This window comes from Panulirus ornatus, chromosome 53, assembly GCF_036320965.1.
Source record: "Panulirus ornatus isolate Po-2019 chromosome 53, ASM3632096v1, whole genome shotgun sequence".
NCBI classification, from domain to species: domain Eukaryota; kingdom Metazoa; phylum Arthropoda; class Malacostraca; order Decapoda; family Palinuridae; genus Panulirus; species Panulirus ornatus.
The window spans coordinates 6113004-6134532 of record NC_092276.1 but is presented as its reverse complement, the minus strand read 5'-3'; the positions used below and the strand labels follow the sequence as shown (position 1 = coordinate 6134532).

General features: G+C 42.4%; 1 protein-coding gene across 7 annotated transcripts in view; it reads left to right on the top strand.

The window, feature by feature from the left end:
• Dhc64C (dynein heavy chain, cytoplasmic) overlaps window positions 1–21529 on the top strand; it is a 335090-nt gene that overhangs the window by 10086 nt on the left and 303475 nt on the right. For all 7 annotated transcript variants that reach the window (XM_071692492.1, XM_071692491.1, XM_071692489.1 and 4 more), the window contains exons 3-5: window positions 623–716; window positions 2803–2976; window positions 20941–21067. In XM_071692492.1, the coding sequence (XP_071548593.1) occupies window positions 623–716; window positions 2803–2976; window positions 20941–21067 (395 nt within the window). The remainder of the gene's footprint in view (window positions 1–622; window positions 717–2802; window positions 2977–20940; window positions 21068–21529) is intronic.

Below are 21529 nucleotides of genomic sequence, written 5' to 3'. Positions count from 1 at the left end.
TTGGAGGAAGTGAAGTGTTTTCGGTATCTGGGAGTGGACTTGGCTGCGATTGGAACCATGGGAGCACCAATGAGTCATAAGGGGGGGGAAGGGGGCACAGGTTTTAGGAGCAACATGATGTTATGATCATTAAATATATTTTTTATTTTTGCAGCTATGTTTTTTCTCTATGGGCTTAGAATTGTGTTACAAGTTAATTAGTGGTGAAAGTTGATAATTTTTCTTAAGATTATTTTTGAGAATAGGTATGAGTGTGATAAAGGCATCAAAGCAAAGAGGTGTCCTTTATTTTTTGCATATTTTCACATCTCATTCCATTATGTTGCCTTGCTTATTGAACTTGGAAATTAGATCTGTAATGCATGATTTATGTAATGTGGATATAGAAAAGTGTTTTGATTTTTTATATTGACAGTTTTTTTAAGGAAGATAGAAAATTTCTTTAATGTTGGACAATTTTTTCTTCCTGTTTTTACAAGACAAAGAAATCAGTGATTGGTTTTACTTAGCACTGACCTAGGTTTTGCTTGACAACTGGTTTTGTCATTTATCTTTCTGCTCGAACATGCAGTATCTTTCATGTTAATTTGCAGTAATTATAAATATCCATATGATTTTGCAGAGGAAACTGAGGAAGGTGGTGAAATGGAAGATGAAAAAGAAGTTGTTTATCTTATTTCAAATGGAGTTCACTTTACTTCTATAAAAATGAACAGGTTTGTGAACTTGAAATTTTGTGGCAGTTTTCATTTAATGATTTATGTAATTGTGCTGTTTATGTGTTTTATTGCATTTATAGTTAATTTTATATTTGTTGAACATCTGATATTATACAAATGGTTGCTCCATAAGATCGTCAGCTTCTTCTTGTGGCACATACATGATGATAACATATAAACAGATATTTACATGATGGACCCCTTAATGGTCCCATAACAAGTTACAAGCTGGCAATTCTTTAACATTTTACTTTTTTTGTAGTTTGATGAGTAAGTTATTAGATTTACTTATTTGTTTCACTGTTCCCAATTTCATCAGATGTATTTGGTGCACATGGCTTTTGTTTCTCTCATTTGTGTCCTCAACTTCATCAAGTGTGCTGAAGTAAACAAAGCCATGCACTTTGTTGCAGTATATTTAATATTCAGTTATTCATGTCTTTCTCTTAAGTTGGCACTGCAAGTCAAATATAGTTTCTAGTCACTCTTCTGTTCTCATGTATTGAGATTATATATGATACACCAGTTGGAAGAGGTGATCACGTAATGCTCAAGTTTGAATGTGTGGTAAATGAGGACATTAAAGGAGCTAAGGTGACAAGCCATAAAGGTTAGATGTTATCCTGAAAACTGCATATGCCTTAACAATTTCTGTGTTAAATCAGATTGGAGAATGGGGTTCATTAGCCAGGATCCAGAGTTTTGTTTTGAGAGATTTTGTGAAAATTAGAGTGGAGTAGAAACATGGGTACTTCACCTCAAATACAGAGGTAATGGTAAGAAAGAAGATGGAAAGATTTAATACAAGATGTCAAAAAGTAAAGGGACTTGTGGATGAGTATTGGCAAAGATACAGATGGTGCTCCAGCCTGTCAGCTTTTGCAGGATATAGAGAACAAGGAGTGAGTATAGTAGGATAAAAATGGAGGAACAAAGACACTTTTTTTTGGACTAGGCAGGAGAAAATCTAAAACTTTATCATTAATTCATCAGGAGTCATTTATCAGTTACGATGTAGAGGATGATTTGAAGATGTGAGAGACTGAATAGCAAGTTCAAAAGTGTATTCAAATTGGAAGACACTCCAGCCCCAGCATCAGGGAGATGGAATTGGGAGGAGATTTTGGAAATTGAGATATCTAGAAAAGATATTGATAGAGTACTAAAAGGATGTGACCTGTACGAGGCCTATGGTCTTGGTAAGATTTCTTCATATGTGCTGAAGATGTGTGCAGATGTGCTAGACAAACCCCTTGAAATTCTGTTTGAGATGTCACTGTAGAGAGGCGTCCATGTAACTTTAGATCAAGTTTTACAAATAAAAGGCTAATCTGCATATTATTGTTATGACTATTTCATAGATTTAATGGTATATCATGAATGCTGCATGTGATATTTCTTCTTACTAAAGACGTATCAGTCATACATTAGTCTACTTTGTCTTTTCACTACTTTTACCCTATATATTTATGGATATCTTTTTTGTAGAAAGTATGTATTTTCAGCCTTCATACCTGCTGAGGCATATATTCCATGAATCCTGTGATAGATATTATATGTACCTGAAGTTCCTCCTGCTTTGAGACTCATCCATCCTTTCATGTCTTTCCACAGTTGTCTTTTTAAGTTACGTCAAGAAGGATTCTTGAACTAACTACTCTATCCTTATATGGCACTTGCACATTTGTTACTCATTTTGAAATGTATTAAACTTGAATATTTCATCTGTTATCCTGTAGCTAACACATTTTCAGTTAACTCTTTCTCAAATCACTAAGTTCTCATCAGAGTTCTCACATCTTTTTCACAGTTGCTTGCACTGTGTAACAAAGTCTGATCTCACACAAATTCAGTTATTTGTTTTTACCCTTTATATCACATATACTGTCTGACTTATCCTTCTATAAATATCTACCCCTTCTGTCTGCTTATTTTCATATAATTTTTCCACAGTCCATTTATCTATTCACTTATGTGCTTTAGTATGTGACATGCAGTTGATTTTAAGGAGGTATTTTTGTAATTTTGTTGGTTCTAAGGAGGCATTTTTGTTTCACTTGCTGTATTATCTTTACTCTTTCAGCATCCTGTGTATCAAACGTGGTGGAGTGATTGAAGCTGACAAAACTATCTCATCTCAGATACGTACCTTAAATCTTAGTGAGGGCTCACCGTATGAGACGCTTCATGCATATGTGGCAAATGCTGTTGCTCCTTATTTCAAATCTTTTGTCAAAGAATCTGGGAAAATTGAGAGGTAAGAAATCATACATATAAGTTTATGGTAGATAACTCTGCTTTTATTATGTGTATATTTATGATTTCTTTCGGGCTTGTTCATTTATTGCTGCCTTAGTAAGGTAGCATCAGAAATAGATGACCGAGATTGAGAGGAAAGCCTTCACATGGCTCCTTAACCTGTTCTTTTGTGTGGTGAATGATAATAGAGGAGGGGAGGATTTCCAGCACTTCCATTCCCACCCCTCTTACCTGCCTTTACAACATGCAAGGAAATATGTGGGTAGTATTACTTTCCTTTTTCCCCCTTTTATTCACTTTACCTTACCTTTCTGCCCATGGATCTCTTGGGCTTCTTCAGTGTTCAGGAAGCTGGCCACATTCACCAGGTGGGACCATAGGCCAAGAAGTGTGGTGGTAATGTGTATAGGTGTATAAAGGGTAAGTCTAGAAATTTCATTTAGGATACCATGATACAGTATGTTGAATCATTGTTTATGAAGTTACTTATTGTTGGTGTTAAAAATGCAGGTAAGATAAAGTTATTTTTACGTGTATAAAAAATTTAGTATTCCCGGGAAATTATATGGGAGGGTATTAATTGAGAGGGTGAAGGCATGTGCAGAGCATCAGATTGGGGAAGAGCAGTTTGGTTTCAGAAGTGGTAGAGGATGTGTGGATCAGGTGTTTGCTTTGAAGAATGTATGTGAGAAATACTTAGAAAAGCAAATGGATTTGTATGTAGCATTTATGGCTCTGGAGAAGGCATATGATAAGAGTTGATAGAGATGCTCTGTGGAAGGTATTAAGAATATATGGCGTGGGAGGCAAGTTGTTAGAAGCAGTGAAAAGTTTTTATTTATGATGTAAGGCATGTGTATGTGTAGGAAGAGAGGAAAGTGACTGGTTCTCAGTGAATGTAGGTTTGCGGCAGGGGTGTGTGATGTCTCCATGGTTGTTTAATTTGTTTATGGATGGGGTTGTTAGGGAGGTGAATGCAAGAGTTTTGGAAAGAGGAGCAAGTGTGCAGTGTGTTGTGGATGAGAGAGCTTGGGAAGTGAGTCAGTTGTTGTTCGCTGATGAAACAGCGCTGGTGGCTGATTCATGTGAGAAACTGCAGAAGCTGGTGACTAAGTTTGGTAAAGTGTGTGAAAGAAGAAAGTTGAGAGTAAATGTGAATAAGAGCAAGGTTATTAGGTACAGTAGGGTTGAGGGTCAAGTCAGTTGGGAGGTAAGTTTGAATGGAGAAAAACTGGAGGAAGTGAAGTGTTTTAGATATCTGGGAGTGGATTTGGCAGCGGATGGAACCATGGAAGCGGAAGTGAATCATAGGGTGGGGGCGAAAATTCTGGGAGCCTTGAAGAATGTGTGGAAGTCGAGAACATTATCTCGGAAAGCAAAAATGGGTATGTTTGAAGGAATAGTGGTTCCAACAATGTTATATGGTTGTGAGGCGTGGGCTATGGATAGAGTTGTGCGCAGGAGGGTGGATGTGCTGGAAATGAGATGTTTGAGGACAGTATGTGGTGTGAGGTGGTTTGATCGAGAAAGTAATGTAAGGGTAAGAGAGATGTGTGGTAATAAAAAGAGTGTGGTTGAGAGAGCAGAAGAGGGTGTTTTGAAATGGTTTGGTCACATGGAGAGAATGAGTGAGGAAAGATTGACCAAGAGGATATATGTGTCAGAGGTGGAGGGAACGAGGAGAAGTGGGAGCCCAAATTGGAGGTGGAAAGATGGAGTGAAAAAGATTTTGAGTGATCAAGGCCTGAACATGCAGGAGGGTGAAAGGCGTGCAAGGAATAGAGTGAATTGGAACGATGTGGTATACCAGGGTCGACGTGCTATCAGTGGATTGAACCAGGGCATGTGAAGCGTCTGGGGTAAACCATGGAAAGTTGTATGGGGCCTGGATGTGGAAAGGGAGCTGTGGTTTCGGTGCATTATTACATGACAGCTAGAGACTGAGTGTGAACAAATGTGGCCGTTGTTGTCTTTTCCTAGTGCTACCTTGCACACATGAGGGGGGAGGGGGTTGTTATTTCATGTGTGGCGAGGTGGCGATGGGAATTGATAAAGGAAGACAGTATGAATTATGTACATGTGTATATATGTATATGTCTGTATGTGTATATAGATGTATACGTTGAGATGTATAGGTATGTATATTTGCGTGTGTGGACATGTATATATATACATGTGTATGTGGGTGTGTTGGGCCATTCTTTCGTCTGTTTCCTTGCGCTACCTCGCTAACGCAGGGCAAAATAATAATTATAAAAAAATAAAAAAATGTAGTTTTTGATGACTTTATGTCTGCTTGGGTTATGTACAGACAGGGTTAGGAGGGCAGTTGTTTGGAGCTTGCTGGGTCACTTTGTGCATATGTATTTTTGTCATTGTCTTCTTTGATGGGGAGGTGGGATCTTTGAGTATAGGTTGTCGAAGTGTGAGGCATGGGTAAGCATGTTATTTCTACTTTGTGGTTGATGGTTAGTAGTGGAGAAGTTTGGATAAGAAGGGTATAGGTCTGTTGCAAATGCCAATTATATTCAGGTGAGGTTTTATTGGAAACATTGTGGATTATTGCGCAGGTTTTGAATGTTTGTGGTTGTTAGGAAGCCAGTGATTGTTCTGATTGTTCTACTTTTGTGGTTTTCAGCTTTATTATACATTTGAGTCTCGATATAGCATGATTTGGTTAAAAAAATCTTGATATAGCACAGGTACCTAAATTATTCCCATTATGCCGAGAGCAGTCTTGATATAACTTGAGCGCTGCTGGCCACACACCATAGGGTGCTGATGCTGTGCATACTGCATTGCCTACCTGATTTTATCTTTGCTTGCTTTCGAGGAGTAAGTATGCATTGTTTACCACTCATATATTTCTACACTTCAGCCCACTTGAAATAGTCACCACTTTGTCTAAGCATTCAGCAAGTATCCCTACAACAAGTGAGCTTGTTCAGGGTATAAAGACCTCTTTTAACAGAGCCACTTGTAAGAGAATTTTGTGTAACAGACATTAGAAAATATTCATTTGATAAATAGACTGTATTTCCCAAAGTGTGTATTTCAGAAGATCCCCCCTGCATCTAATACACTGAAGATTAGGTCTTGAGTGACCATAGCAGTGGTATTATCCTGAATTTCATGCTCCATGATATGACATACAGAATCTCACAGCCTCTGTATTTAATAAACCAGTATGTTGTAAATGATCTTGAGTAATTTATTTTATGCATTGAAGTTACCACTGGATTCTTGATGGACAAAGATTATGCAGTGCTGTAGATGCTACAGAGGATGATCTAGAAAATCACTTTCCCTGCCAGTACCTGGGGAACAAGGCTTCTTACCTCCCCTGCCAGTATCTGAGGAACTAAGTTCCTTGTTTCCCCTGCCAGTATTCGAGAAACAAGTCTCCTCACCTTTCCCACCAATACCTGAGGAACAAGGCTCCTTGTTTCCCCTCCAGTACCTGTTTTTTTTTTTTGCATGAGGTGTCAGAAAGTAGTGTGAGAGGTATGATTTAGCAAGGAGAATAACCTATAGTGAAGTTTTGGATTTAAGATTCATTTTATTGTGATCATAGTGGCCAATTTGCTTTATTGATGCTTTTTTTTTGGAGGGAATGGGGGCTGTGTGCATTGGCTGGGCCAAGTGGAGTGTAATCTTTGTGGTCAGGTGATCAGAGGACAGTTTATATAGTGTGTTCCAGGTTATCCTCATGTACAGTGCTGTTTTGCTAAAGGTAGTGTATGGAAAGTTTGGCTGCTGTAGCAGAGGGATGGGAGTTTGGTTGCAAAGGCATGTAGGTATCTATTGACATATGTTGTTATTATGTTGTAGTAAGTTCTGTGAGTTTTAATCTTATGAAGTGTATTTCCAGGAGAGCAAAAATGGGTATGTTTGAAGGAATAGTAGTACCAACAATATTACATTGTTGCGAGGCATGGGCTATAGATAGGGTTGTATGGAGGAGCGTGGATGTGTTTGAAGTGAAATGTTTGAGGACAAGATGTGGTGTGAGTTGGTTTGATTGAGTAAGTAATGAAAGGGCAGAAGAGATGTGTGGAAATAAAGTGTGTTTGAGAGTGCAGAAGAGGATGTGTTGAAATGGTTTGGACATACAGAGAGAATGAGAGAGGAAAGATTGACAAAGAGGATATACGTGTCAGAGATAGAGGGAACATGGAGAAGCGGGAGGCCGAATTGGAGATGGAAGGATGGAGTGAAAAATATTTTGAGCGATTAGAGCTTGAACATACAGAAGGGTGAGAGGCGTGCAAGGAGTTGAGTGAATTGGAACAATGTGATATGCTGGGGTCAGGGTGCTGTCAATGGACTGAACCAGGGCATGTGAAATGTCAGGGGTAAACCTTGGAAAGGTCTCTGGGGCATAGATGTGGATCAGGAGCAGTGGTTTCAATGCATACACATGGAGAGCGTTACGTGACAAAGAGGATATATGTGTCAGATGTGGAGGGAACGAGGAGAAGTGGGAGACGAAATTGAAGATGGAAGGATGGGGTGAAAAAGATTTTGAGTGATCGGAGTCTGAACATAGAGGAGGGTGAAAGGCGTGCAAGGAATAGAGTAAATTGGAACAATGTGGTATACAGGGGTTGACGTGCTGTCAATGGATTGAACCAGGGCATTTGAAGCGCTTGGGGTAAACCGTGGAAAGTTTTGTGAGGCCTTGATGTGGAAAGGGAGCTGTGGTTTCGGTGCCTTACACACGACAGCTAGAGACTGAGTGTGAACGAATGTGGCCTTTGTTGTCCTTTCCTAGCACTACCTTGCGTGCGCAGGGGGGAGGGGGTTGCTGTTTTTCATGTGTGGCGAGTTGTTGATGGGAGTGGATGAAGGCAGCAGGTATGAATTTGTACATGTTTATATATGTTTATGTCTGTGTATGTATATGTATGTATATGTTGAAATTAATTGGTATGTATATATGCATGTGTGGGTGTTTATGTATATGCATGTGTATGTGGTTGGGTTGGGCCGTTCTTTCATCTGTTTCCGTGTGCTACCTTGCTAACGTGGGAGACAGCGACTAAGTATGATAAAAAGAAAAATGTTTATGCATGTATATGTGTATGTATGGGTGTTACCGTGTATTGAGTGGATTGTCCCTTCTTTGTTTGTTTCCTGGTGCTCCCTTGCTGACGTGGGAAACAGGGATCAAGTACAATAATAGTATTTTATTATTTATTTTGCTTTGTCGCTGTCTCCCACGTTAGCGAGGAAGTGCAAGGAAACAGACAAAAAATCGGCCCAACCCATCCACATACACATGTATATACATACACGTCCACCCACGCAAATATACATACCTATACATCTCAACGTATACATATATATACACACACAGGCATATACATATATACACATGTACATAATTCATACTGCCTGCCCTTATTGATTCCCATCGCTACCCCACCACACATGAAATAACAACCCCCTCCCCCCTCATGTGTGCGAGGTAGCGCTAGGAAAAGACAATAAAGGCCACATTCGTTCACACTCAGTCTCTAGCTGTCATGTAATAATGCACCGAAACCACAGCTCCCTTTCCACATCCAGGCCCCACAGCACTTTCCATGGTTTACCCCAGATGCTTCACATTCCCTGGTTCAATCCATTGACAGCACGTCGACCCCGGTATACCACATCGATCCAATTCACTCTATTCCTTGCGCGCCTTTCACCCTGCCGCATGTTCAGGCCCCAATCACTCAAAATCTTTTTCACTCCATCTTTCCACCTCCAATTTGGTCTGCCACTTCTTGTTCCTTCCACCTCTGACACATATATCCTCTTTGTCAATCTCTCCTCACTCATTCTCTCCATGTGACCAAACCATTTCAAAACACCCTCTTCTGCTCTCTCAACCACACTTTTTATTTCCGCACATCTCTCTTACCCTATCATTGCTTACTCGATCAAACCACCTCACACCACATATTGTCCTCAAACATCTCATTTCCAGCACATCCACCCACCTGTGCACGCCTTGCAACCATACAACATTGTTGGAACCACTATTCCTTCAAACATACCCATTTTTGCTTTCTGAGATAAAGTTCTCGACTTCCACACATTCTTCAACGCTCCCAGAATTTTCTCCCTCTCCCCCACCCTATGAATCACTTCCGCTTCCATGGTTCCATCCACTGCCAAATCCACTCCCAGATATCTAAAACACTTCACTTCCTCCAGTTTTTCTCCATTCAAACTTACCTCCCAATTGACTTGACCCTCAACCCTACTGTACCTACTAACCTTGCTCTTATTCACATTAACTCTTAACTTCTTCTTTCACACACTTTACCAAACTCAATCACCAGCTTCTGCAGTTTCTCACATGAATCAGCCACCAGCGCTGTATCATCAGCAAACAACAACTGACTCACTTCCCAAGCTCTCTCATCCACAACACACTGCATACTTGCCCCCTTTCCAAAACTCTTGCATTCACCTCCCTAACAACCCCATCCATATACAAATTAAACAACCATGGAGACATCACACACCCCTGCTGCAATCCTACATTCACTGAGAACCAATCACTTTCCTCTCTTCCAACATGTACACATGCCTTACATCCTCGATAAAAACTTTTCACTGCTTCTAACAACTTGCCTCCCACACCATATATTCTTAATACCTTCCACAGAGCATCTCTATTAACTCTATCATATGCCTTCTCCAGATCCCTAAATGCTACATACAAATCCATTTGCTTTTCTAAGTATTTCTCACATACATTCCTCAAAGCAAACACCTGATCCACACATCCTCTACCACTTCTGAAGCCACACAACAATAGTAATAATATATTTATTTATTTATTTATTTTACACTTAATCGCCATTTCCCACGTCAGTGAGGTATCACCAGGAAACATATTAAGAAAGACCCATCCAATAACACACATACATACATACATGCTCATTTTTTCTTTTTCTTTTATACTATTCGCCATTTCCCGCATTAGCGAGGTAGCATTAAGAACAGAGGACTGGGCCTTTTTTAGGGAATATCCTCACCTGGCCTTCCTTCTTTTGGAAAAAAAAAAAATATATATATATATATATATATATATATATATATATATATATATATATATATATATATGGATCTGGAGAAGGCATATGATAGAGTTGATAGAGATGCTCTGTGGAAGGTATTAAGAATATATGGTGTGGGAGGAAAGTTGTCAGAAGCAGTGAAAAGTTTTTATTGAGGATGTAAGGCATGTGTACGTGTAGGAAGAGAGGAAAGTGATTGGTTCTCAGTGAATGTAGGTTTGCGGCAGGGGTGTGTGATGTCTCCATGGTTGTTTAATTTGTTTATGGATGGGGTTGTTAGGGAGGTAAATGCAAGAGTTTTGGAAAGAGGGGCAAGTATGAAGTCTGTTGGGGATGAGAGAGCTTGGGAAGTGAGTCAGTTGTTGTTCGCTGATGATACAGCGCTGTTGGCTGATTCATGTGAGAAACTGCAGAAGCTGGTGACTGAGTTTGGAAAAGTGTGTGGAAGAAGAAAGTTAAGAGTAAATGTGAATAAGAGCAAGGTTATTAGGTACAGTAGGGTTGAGGGTCAAGTCAATTGGGAGGTAAGTTTGAATGGAGAAAAACTGGAGGAAGTGAAGTGTTTTAGATATCTGGGAGTGGATCTGGCAGCGGATGGAACCATGGAAGCGGAAGTGGATCATAGGGTGTGTGGACGTATGTATATACATGTGTATGGGGATGGGTTGGGCCATTTCTTTCGTCTGTTTCCTTGCGCTACCTCGCAAACGCGGGAGACAGCGACAAAGTATAAAAAAAACAAAAAATATATATATATATATATATATATATATATATATATATATATATATATATATATATATATATATATATATATATATATATAAATATATATATATATATATATATATATATATATATATTATCCCTGGGGATAGGGGTGAAAGAATACTTCCCACGCATTCCTCACGTGTCGTAGAAGGCGACTAGAGGGGACGGGAACGGGGGGCCAGAAATCCTCGCCTCCTTGTATTTTTTAACTTTCTAAAATGGGAAACAGAAGAAGGAGTCATGCGGGGAGTGCTCATCCTCCTCGAAGGCTCAGACTGGGATGTCTAAATGTGTGTGGATGTAACCAAGATGTGAAAAAAGGAGAGATAGGTAGTATGTTTGAGGAAAGGAACCTGGATGTTTTGGCTCTGAGTGAAACGAAGCTCAGGGGTAAAGGGGAAGAGTGGTTTGGGAATGTCTTGGGAGTAAAGTCAGGGGTTAGTGAGAGGACAAGAGCAAGGGAAGGAATAGCAGTACTCCTGAAACAGGAGTTGTGGGAGTATGTGATAGAATGTAAGAAAGTAAATTCTCGATTAATATGGGTAAAACTGAAAGTTGATGGAGAGAGATGGGTCAGTATTGGTGCATGAGAAGAAAGATCATGAGAGGCAAGTGTTTTGGGAGCAGCTGAATGAGTGTGTTAGTGGTCTTGATGCACGAGACCGGGTTATAGTGATGGGTGATTTGAATGCAAAGGTGAGTAATGTGGCAGTTGAGGGAATAATTGGTATACATGGGGTGTTCAGTGTTGTAAATGGAAATGGTGAAGAGCTTGTAGATTTATGTGCTGAAAAAGGACTGGTGATTGGGAATACCTGGTTTAAAAAGCGAGATATGCATAAGTATACGTATGTAAGTAGGAGAGATGGCCAGAGAGCGTTATTGGATTACGTGTTAATTGACAGGCGCGTGAAAGAGAGACTTTTGGATGTTAATGTGCTGAGAGGTGCAACTGGAGGGATGTCTGATCATTATCTTGTGGAGGCTAAGGTGAAGATTTGTATGGCTTTTCAGAAAAGAAGAGTGAATGTTGGGGTGAAGAGGGTGGTGAGAGTAAGTGAGCTTAGGAAGGAGACTTGTGTGAGGAAGTACCAGGAGAGACTGAGTACAGAATGGAAAAAGGTGAGAACAATGGAAGTAAGGGGAGTGGGGGAGGAATGGGATGTATTTAGGGAATCAGTGATGGATTGCACAAAAGATGCTTGTGGCATGAGAAGAGTGGGAGGTGGGTTGATTAGAAAGGGTAGTGAGTGGTGGGATGAAGAAGTAAGATTATTAGTGAAAGAGAAGAGAGAGGCATTTGGACGAGTTTTGCAGGGAAAAAATGCAATTGAGTGGGAGATGTATAAAAGAAAGAGACAGGAGGTCAAGAGAAAGGTGCAAGAGGTGAAAAAGAGGGCAAATGAGAGTTGGGGTGAGAGAGTATCATTAAATTTTAGGGAGAATAAAAAGATGTTCTGGAAGGAGGTAAATAAAGTGCGTAAGACAAGGGAGCATATGGGAACTTCAGTGAAGGGCGCAAATGGGGAGGTGATAACAAGTAGTGGTGATGTGAGAAGGAGATGGAGTGAGTATTTTGAAGGTTTGTTGAATGTGTTTGATGATAGAGTGTCAGATATAGGGTGTTTTGGTTGAGGTGGTGTGCAAAGTGAGAGGGTTAGGGAAAATGATTTGGTAAACAGAGGAGAGGTAGTAAAAGCTTTGCAGAAGATGAAAGCCGGCAAGGCAGCAGGTTTGGATGGTATTGCAGTGGAATTTATTAAAAAAGGGGGTGACTGTATTGTTGACTGGTTGGTAAGGTTATTTAATGTGTGTATGACTCATGGTGAGGTGCCTGAGGATTGGCGGAATGCGTGCATAGTGCCATTGTACAAAGGCAAAGGGGATAAGAGTGAGTGCTCAAATTACAGAGGTATAAGTTTGTTGAGTATTCCTGGTAAATTATATGGGAGGGTATTGATTGAGAGGGTGAAGGCATGTACAGAGCATCAGATTGGGGAAGAGCAGTGTGGTTTCAGAAGTGGTGTGGTAGAGGATGTGTGGATCAGATGTTTGCTTTGAAGAATGTATGTGAGAAATACTTAGAAAAACAAATGGATTTGTATGTATCATTTATGGATCTGGAGAAGGCATATGATAGAGTTGATAGAGATGCTCTGTGGAAGGTATTAAGAATCTATGGTGTGGGAGGCAAGTTGTTAGAAGCAGTGAAAAGTTTTTATTGAGGATGTAAGGCATCTTCATAGATTCCCAATTAGTTGATTGGGACGTGCAGGAAGGTCTAACTACATTTCTAATAAACTGTGCTTCTCTTTTGAGAGTTATTTAAACTACACAAAAGGGGTGGATGTCGGTAAGCGACCTAAACTACATGTAGATAGTGAAAGAAGTGTTTAATTGAAGTAAGATCGTATGGACAGAGGAAGAGGAAGATTGAGATCAGACTGCTGATAGCACAGGCGGAAGTAAGTTAAGAGGTGGCAGAAAGACGATGGTTCGATATAGCCTTACCGAACCTGAAGCACAGAAACCTCCCAGCACCGCTCAACCTTCCAGAACGGCCTGTCGGTCGGGAGCAATGGGCAACCCTGCCAAGGCGTCCACCGCCCGCCCGACAACCCGCCCTCAGGAACTGGTACCTGCCCGGGAGCTACGGGAGAACAGGCTAATCCCGCACACCCTATGCCAACAAAGGGGAGATGACCTTCGACCTGCTCGACGGCCGACACCAGATGTTTGAGGCAGGCCCGATTATGCTACCCTGTGCTCTTGGACCACATTCGGTAGAGGGAATGCGTCCAGGTTAGGGCTTTGACACTGCACACCCCTAGGTCCCGGTGTGTCAGCCCTAGCCCAATGAGAGCACTCGCACTCTCTTGACACCATGCACCTCGCCAGTTGACAGTGGCTGATGTTAGGTGCACGGTGTCTTTGCCGGTTAGATCCCGTACGCCCTGTAGGACTTCCGGGGTGCCGTAATAACTGCACTTGTGCCCATGTGCAGTTGAGAGTGCGAGGTGGACACCAGAGACCTGGGCATCTATTATCCAGGCCTCTGTACCTTTGGAAGCCACGATGTCCGGCTTCCTAAAGGACCCCGCAATAGGGATGCGAGGCTCACAGACCACTTGGTACCCCTTCTGTCTCAATCGTCCGGCCAAATATGCACAGATGTTGTCGTGCCGTCTGACACGACCCCCATGGGTACGAGGGCACATCTGAGCGATGTGCCCCAGTGTCCCAGGTTTACGACAGGTGTCACAGAGGCCGTTGATCTCGGGCCTGCCTCTGGACGCCCTGGCTGGGGTCGGCAGCGCGCCTATCCTGACTTGGACGGCCTTAACATAGTCCGAACCGGACAGGAAACGGTTCCCGCTGGTGACCCATCTGCTAACCTGAGGCACTGCAGCAGATGGAGCGAGAGCCGCTCTGTCAACAGTACTGACTAAGTTAGACCTCCATGCGTGCAGGCGTTTGGTCTTGTTACCCGCCTGCCGACCAGCAATGCGTGCGGGTCCGGCCCAGCGCTGCAGTTTGCTCATAACTGCAGGCTCCCGAACTGCCGCATGAATCACCGGGTCGGTCGAGGTGAGTAACTTCTCGAACCGGGCTTGTTTATTGAGACGGACGGTTGAGACAAAGTCCGGTATACCCAAGCCCCCATCTCCTGTAGCCGAGTGAAAGTATGCGCAGGGCACGTCATGGGCTAGGCGGAGCCAGCGGCGGACTGCCACTCGCACCTGCCTGTCCATACGTGCTAACTGCGTCTTATAAACTTCACCTAGCACCAGTCGATGATTGAGCTTGGGCACCAAGTGTTCCACAAGCAACGCAACTCTTTGCTGAGGTTTTAGAGGGGCTCTGGTGATGTTTAGGAGCCCCTCTTCTAGCAGGGCGCCGTAGGACTTTCGCCGCCCCTTAGATCCGACCAAGATGCCGAGGTACTTATACTCGTCCTCAGCATTCATGGAACCGACAGCGCTGCCCAAGACTTGGAATGTCCTCTGTTGATTGACATACCAAGTCTTGCGTTTGCCGTCGACTTCCATGCTGAGGGTACGGCACTTTCCCGGGTTGACTTGAAGTCCACCCCCGCAAGGGTCTCAGCCATGACATCAATTGCCTTCTGGAGGCCAGTGGGCGTCTGTGCTACCAGAACCAGATCATCAGCAAATGCAAGTGCTGATACCCGTTGGTCACCCAATTTCACTCCCACGCCTGTCTCTTTTACTCTTGTGATTCCCTCGTCAATCACAAGGTTAAAAAGGATAGGCGATAAGGGATCACCTTGTTTGACCCCACGAGTCATATTCACCTTGTCCGCATTATCGTCGCTTCCTTCAATGTGGGTGAAGGCCTGGTTGTACGACGACATAATATATGCCCTGACAGCGGCAGGAATGCCTTTCCGCGACATGGCCCGCTCGATAGTGTTGTGATAAACACTATCGAATGCTTTTGCCATGTCGAGGAATGCCAGGTGCACACCGTGGGCGTGTGCCCGCGCACGACCGGCGATCGCATCTAAGATCGTGAGGTTCTCAAGACATCCGTCTATAGGGACGAATGCCTTTTGAGCATCATCGATCTTGATGAGGCGCGTAATGCGGCTGCTAAGGATCTTATGTAGCAGTTGGACTATGACACATGAGATGGTGATTGGTCTATAGTCCTTTGGTTCAGTGGGATTGGGGACTTTAGGTATTAGCACTGTGCGGTTTGCTTTCAGTGGCTCTGGTAGGGTGGACGTAGCCATCCACGGGTTGAATGTCTTAGCGAGAATCCTTGGGGGGATGGACTTCAGTAACCTGGTCGACATCCCGTCAGGTCCAGGGGCAGATGTTCGGGTGGCTTTGAGGTGGTGTGCTACCTCGCCTACGGTGACAACCTCTGCTAGTTGTCCACACTCCGGGTCATAATCGGTTATGGCACGCGTATCGGGCTCAGATGGCCGGGAGAAGAGGGCCCCCCAAAAGGGAATAAGGCGATCCGGCCCAACCAAAGTTGGCGGTACCTCCCAGTCACCCTTCAAGACCTGTCCAGCGGCCAGAGACCTATTATCATGATAGAGCCTCTGTACTCTCCGGTATTGTTCACGTCTAAGCTTATTTCCTCGCAAAGGAACCTCCTCCGCTTGGCGTGCACGGCCAGAGTTTGCTCGCTGTCTTGGATTTCCTCCTCCACGATTTGGACGGTCATCGGGTGAGCGGCAGGAGTTTACCACATGAGTGGCATGCTCTGCGGCTCCCCTGATAGCGGCAAGGCTGTCACCACGACGCAAATGGTCGATGGCTTCATTTAGGATGTCCTCACCCCACGATGTCGTTGTGGGGCCAGGGCCTAAAGAGTCAAGATATGTGACAGTCTCCGCCACAAAGGAAGCAATTGTTTGGGGTTGTTGGGGTACCCGCGGGACATCAGGGACAGTTAAAACCGTGGGAGGGATGTACGTCTCACCACTGGAATCCGCTCCCACGGACATCCCTGTCCGCGGGGCATCTTCCGATGTGTTGCCCCACGGTGTGCTTACCCTTGCGGCTGGGACACGCCTCATAGTTGGCTCCCCATCCGTCACCTCACCTTTGTCGTCCTCGTGTATCGGATCAGAATATATGGTGTGGGAGGCAAGTTGTTAGAAGCAGTGAAAAGTTTTTATTGAGGATGTAAGGCATGTGTACGTGTAGGAAGAGAGGAAAGTGATTGGTTCTCAGTGAATGTAGGTTTGCGGCAGGGGTGTGTGATGTCTCCATGGTTGTTTAATTTGTTTATGGATGGGGTTGTTAGGGAGGTGAATGCAAGAGTTTTGGAAAGAGGGGCAAGTATGAAGTCTGTTGTGGATGAGAGAGCTTGGGAAGTGAGTCAGTTGTTGTTCGTTGATGATACAGCGCTGGTGGCTGATTCATGTGAGAAACTGCAGAAGCTGGTGATGGAGTTTGGTAAAGTGTGTGAAAGAAGAAAGTTAAGAGTAAATGTGAATAAGAGCAAGGTTATTAGGTACAGTAGGGTTGAGGGTCAAGTCAGTTGGGAGGTAAGTTTGAATGGAGAAAAACTGGAGGAAGTAAAGTGTTTTAGATATCTGGGAGTGGATCTGGCAGCGGATGGAACCATGGAAGCGAAAGTGAATCATAGGGTGGGGGAGGGGGCGAAAATTCTGGGAGCGTTGAAGAATGTGTGGAAGTCAAGAACATTATCTCAGAAAGCAAAAATGTTTATGTTTGAAGGAATAGTGGTTCCAACAATGTTGTATGGTTGCTAGGCGTGGGCTATGGATAGAGTTATGCGCATGAGGGTGGATGTGCTGGAAATGAGATGTTTGAGGACAATGTGTGGTGTGACGTGGTTTGATCGAGTAAGTAATGTAAGGGTAAGAGAGATGTGTGGAAATAAAAAGAGCATGGTTGAGAGAGGAGAAGAGGGTGTTTTGAAATGGTTTGGGCACATGGAGAGAATGAGTGAGGAAAGATTGACCAAGAGGATATATGTGTCGGAGGTGGAGGGAACGAGGAGAAGTGGGAGACCAAATTGGAGGTGGAAAGATGGAGTGAAAAAGATTTTGTGTGATCAGGGCCTGAACATGCAGGAGGGTGAAAGAAGGGCAAGGAATAGAGTGAATTGGATTGATGTGGTATACCGGGGTTGACGTGCTGTCAGTGGATTGAATCAGGGCATGTGAAGCGTCTGGGGTAAACCATGGAAAGTTTTGTGGGGCCTGGATGTGGAGAGGGAGCTGTGATTTTGGGCATTATTGCATGACAGCTAGAGACTGAGTGTGAACGAATGGGGCCTTTGTTGTCTTTTCCTAGTGCTACCTCGCACACATGAGGGGGGAGGTGGATGGTATTCCATGTGTGCCGAGGTGGCGATGGGAATGAATAAAGGCAGACAGTGTGAATTGTGTGCATGGGTATATATGTATGTGTCTGTGTGTATATATATGTGTGTACATTGAGATATATAGGTATGTATATTTGCGTGTGTGGACGTGTATGTATATACATTGTGTATGGGGGTGGGTTGTGCCATTTCTTTCGTCTGTTTTCTTACGCTACCTCGCAAACGCGGGAGACAGCGACGAAGCAAAATAAATAAATAAATAAATAAATAAATATATATATATATATATATATATATAAATATGTATATATATATATATATATATATATATATATATATATATATATATATATAGGGGGTGGGTTGGGCCATTTCTTTCGTCTGTTTCCTTGCGCTACCTCGCAAACGCGGGAGACAGCGACAAAGCAAAATAATAAAATATATATTCTTTTTTCATTCATACTATTCACTATTTCCCGCATTTGCGAGGTAGCGTTAAGAACAGAGGACCGGGCCTTTGAGGGAGTATCCTCACCTGGCCCCCTTCTCTGTTCCTTCTTTTGGAAAATTAAAAAAAAAATGAGAGGGGAGGATTTCCAGCCCCCCATTCCCTTCCCTTTTAGTCGCCTTCTACGACACGCAGGGAATACGTGGGAAGTATTCTTTCTCCCCTATCCCCAGGGATATACACATACATATACATATCAACATATACACATATACAAATATATACATGTACACAGCCATATACATGTATACATATTTGTACTTGCTTGCTTTCATTCATTTCCTGTGCAACCCCACCCCACAGGAAACAGCATTGCCACCCCTTGCATCAGCGAGGTTGTGCCAGGAAAACAGACAAGTAAAAGTCGACATTTATTGATAGAGGGATGGAAGCTACCAAATGCAGAAAAAGTGAAGAGCAAAGGGATTTTAGGAAAGGCAGGGGACATGTGGATCAAATTTTTGTTGTAGAAAAGTAGTTAGCAAAAGGTAAGAAGTTGTATGCAGCTTTTATGGATCTGGAGAAAGTGTACATCAGAGTCAATTGAAAAGCTTTATGGGATGTGTTAAGGGTATTTGGGGTAATTGGAAAACTGTTGCATGGTGCAAAAGCATTCTGAAGAGGAGCAAATGCAAGTGTAAGAGTGGATAGAGAGTTGAATGAAAATTTTATTATAGACATAGGTGTGAGGCAGGGCTGTAAGATGTCACTGTGGCTTTTTAATATATATGTGTATGGAGTGATAAGAAAGATGAAAGCCAAACAAGGGAAAAGTGGTGCAGAGCTGGAGTGTGATGGTGAGATATGCTGGATATTGGCCATCCTGTTTGTGGATGATACTGTGTTTGTGGAGAGTGGAGTTGCAGAAGATTGTAAGTGTGTGTGTAAGCATAGGCAATTGAAGGTAAATGCAGGTAAAAGTAAAGTTATGGTTTTTGAAAGGAAACAGAGTGAAAGTGTAGATTTTATAAAACCATATAGAGTGAAAGAAGAAAGTGTGCTAAATTGTGTTTAGGATATAGGGGAGAAAGACCGGAAGAAGTGAGAGAATGTAAGTATTTAGAAGCTGTCTTGGGTAAGTTTATTGATATGGAAGGAGAGATGAGAAAGAGAGTAGTATAGGGTAGAAGTGTCATTGGGTCCCTTTATAGAATAATGAAGTGTAGAGGTGTAAGTATGGAAGGGAAGAGATTAAGGGACAACTTATTCCTCCCAACCCTGACCTTTGCAGCCGAAACATGGAAATGGAATGTGTCACAGTGGTCAGGAATCCAGGCGGTAGAAATCAGATATTTGAGAAGAGCATATGTTTCGACTAGATGGAATGAAGAAAGAAGTTAAGGGGTGTATGAGAGATGTGGTATGGCAGGGAATTCAAAGGGAATGACTTATGGAGTGGTAGAATGGGTGAAACAGTACTGTGAGATGGAAAAGAATGCAAGACCGGGAGTTTGGAATGAGAGTGAGTGATAGTACAGTAAGAGGGTTGGTGTAAGAGGAAGACCACCTTTGCCATGGGCAAATAGGGTGGAGGAATACTGAAGGGAGAGAAATGGTGGAAGACTGTGTGGAATGGTGTATGCGAGGGAGGCATGCAAGGACAGGGATAAGTGGAGACTCTTTTGCTGTAGCCACCCTTTGATGGGATTTCCCAGAGGGAATAGGCATCAGAGAGAAAGATAGATAGATAGATCTTGCTTAATCTCATGTTATGTTCTCTTGTTACTTTAACCCAACATCTGTTTTGAAAATTTAGTTGTTTCAATCAGGTTACACCCCACTCTTCTGTCTTCCAAGGTGGGCAAGTTTAAAGCCTCTAGGCTTTCCCTATAACTTAGTTCTTTTAATTCTGGTACCATCTTTGTTGTGTTGCTCTGGACTGTCTCTGTTGTATCAATGCTTTATGTAGGATATAAACAGTTGCAGCTGTTTCCTTACCCATTTCCTTACCCATGTTCTTGAAAGCAATTCAGGTATTTGTGAGAGTCAGAATGCAGTTTGTCTCCTTAGCTATTCTCCAAATGGGGGACTCTGGTAACAGGTTAGGAATGATGTTGACTCCATAGTTCTTCTCATACACAGAATCATGAAGCATATTTCTTGTGAGGTGATAATCATATTGAGGTCTTGTCCTATCCTCTTTCCTTTACACTTGGGTTGAATTCATCAACCATGTATCAGACCAGCTTTGGAGACTTATCAGGTTCCCTTGTAAATTTTTGCAATCCTCCTTTTTCACTTACCTTGTTACCTTTGCATCATTAGCAAACATTCCAGGAGGAGTCCATATCTTCACACAAGTCATTTTTATAGATAAAGAAGAGTATTGGTCCCAGAAATAACACCTGTGGCACTTTCCTGGTCACTTTGAGCCATTTAGAGAAGGCTCCTCTGACATGCATGGTTATGGGAGTATATATGGTATCAATGTAGTATGTTGGGGGATGATATTCTGTCAGTGGATTGAAGCTGTCTAGCTAAACCATTGGATAGTCTGTGGATGGTAGATGCTTGTTTTTGTTCATTATACATGATAAAAGTGGATATATGAAAATATAGCTGTTGTTCATTTGATGATGCTACTAAGCCAAGCCAGAAGCAATCTGGCATAAAAGAAACAGTTGCTACTTTATATTGATGTGAAATGTGTGCCCTGATATCTTAGCAAAATTTAGCTTTCTGTTGCAGATGTTTTATTTGTAAAGTGATAGATGATATTTTTTACTGGATTAAACTTTTGTGTAATTGTGAAATGGTCTTTTCTAAATAGGGATGGAGACAAGATGGCACCATCAGTTGAGAAAAAGATTGCAGAATTGGAAATGGGCCTCCTCCATTTGCAACAAAATATTGATATTCCTGATATTTCTTTGCCTATTCATCCAACTGTTGCACAAGTAAGTCCACTGCTTATGTACTTTACACTACTACAGTGACAGGTGCTGCTCCTATCTATCAAATCTCTCTAAATCTCTATTGCCCATTTCCTCTAGGAGCTCCCAGCGAGGGGATGGTCACAGCAAAAGAAACCCCTGGCTTGTCATTTCAAGCATGGTTTGGTATTACTGTAGAAATTTACTGTTTGTGGATGAGCATGACTGATTCATCATACAAAGGAATAAAAAGTAATTCAAACAGCAACAGACCTGTGGATTCCTTTGAGACCATTTGTGATAGTGGAAGAGGTACAAGACTGATAGATCAGTGGGGAAAGAGTAGAAAGACATACTTATTAAGAATAAAAGAGTACTGTAAACTTTTCCTGAAGCTAAGGAGGCACAAATAATGTGTGTCATGGATTTGGAGTGGAATATTTATCACATCTATTCTTGAATGAAATGTAACTGTACTGCCATTTT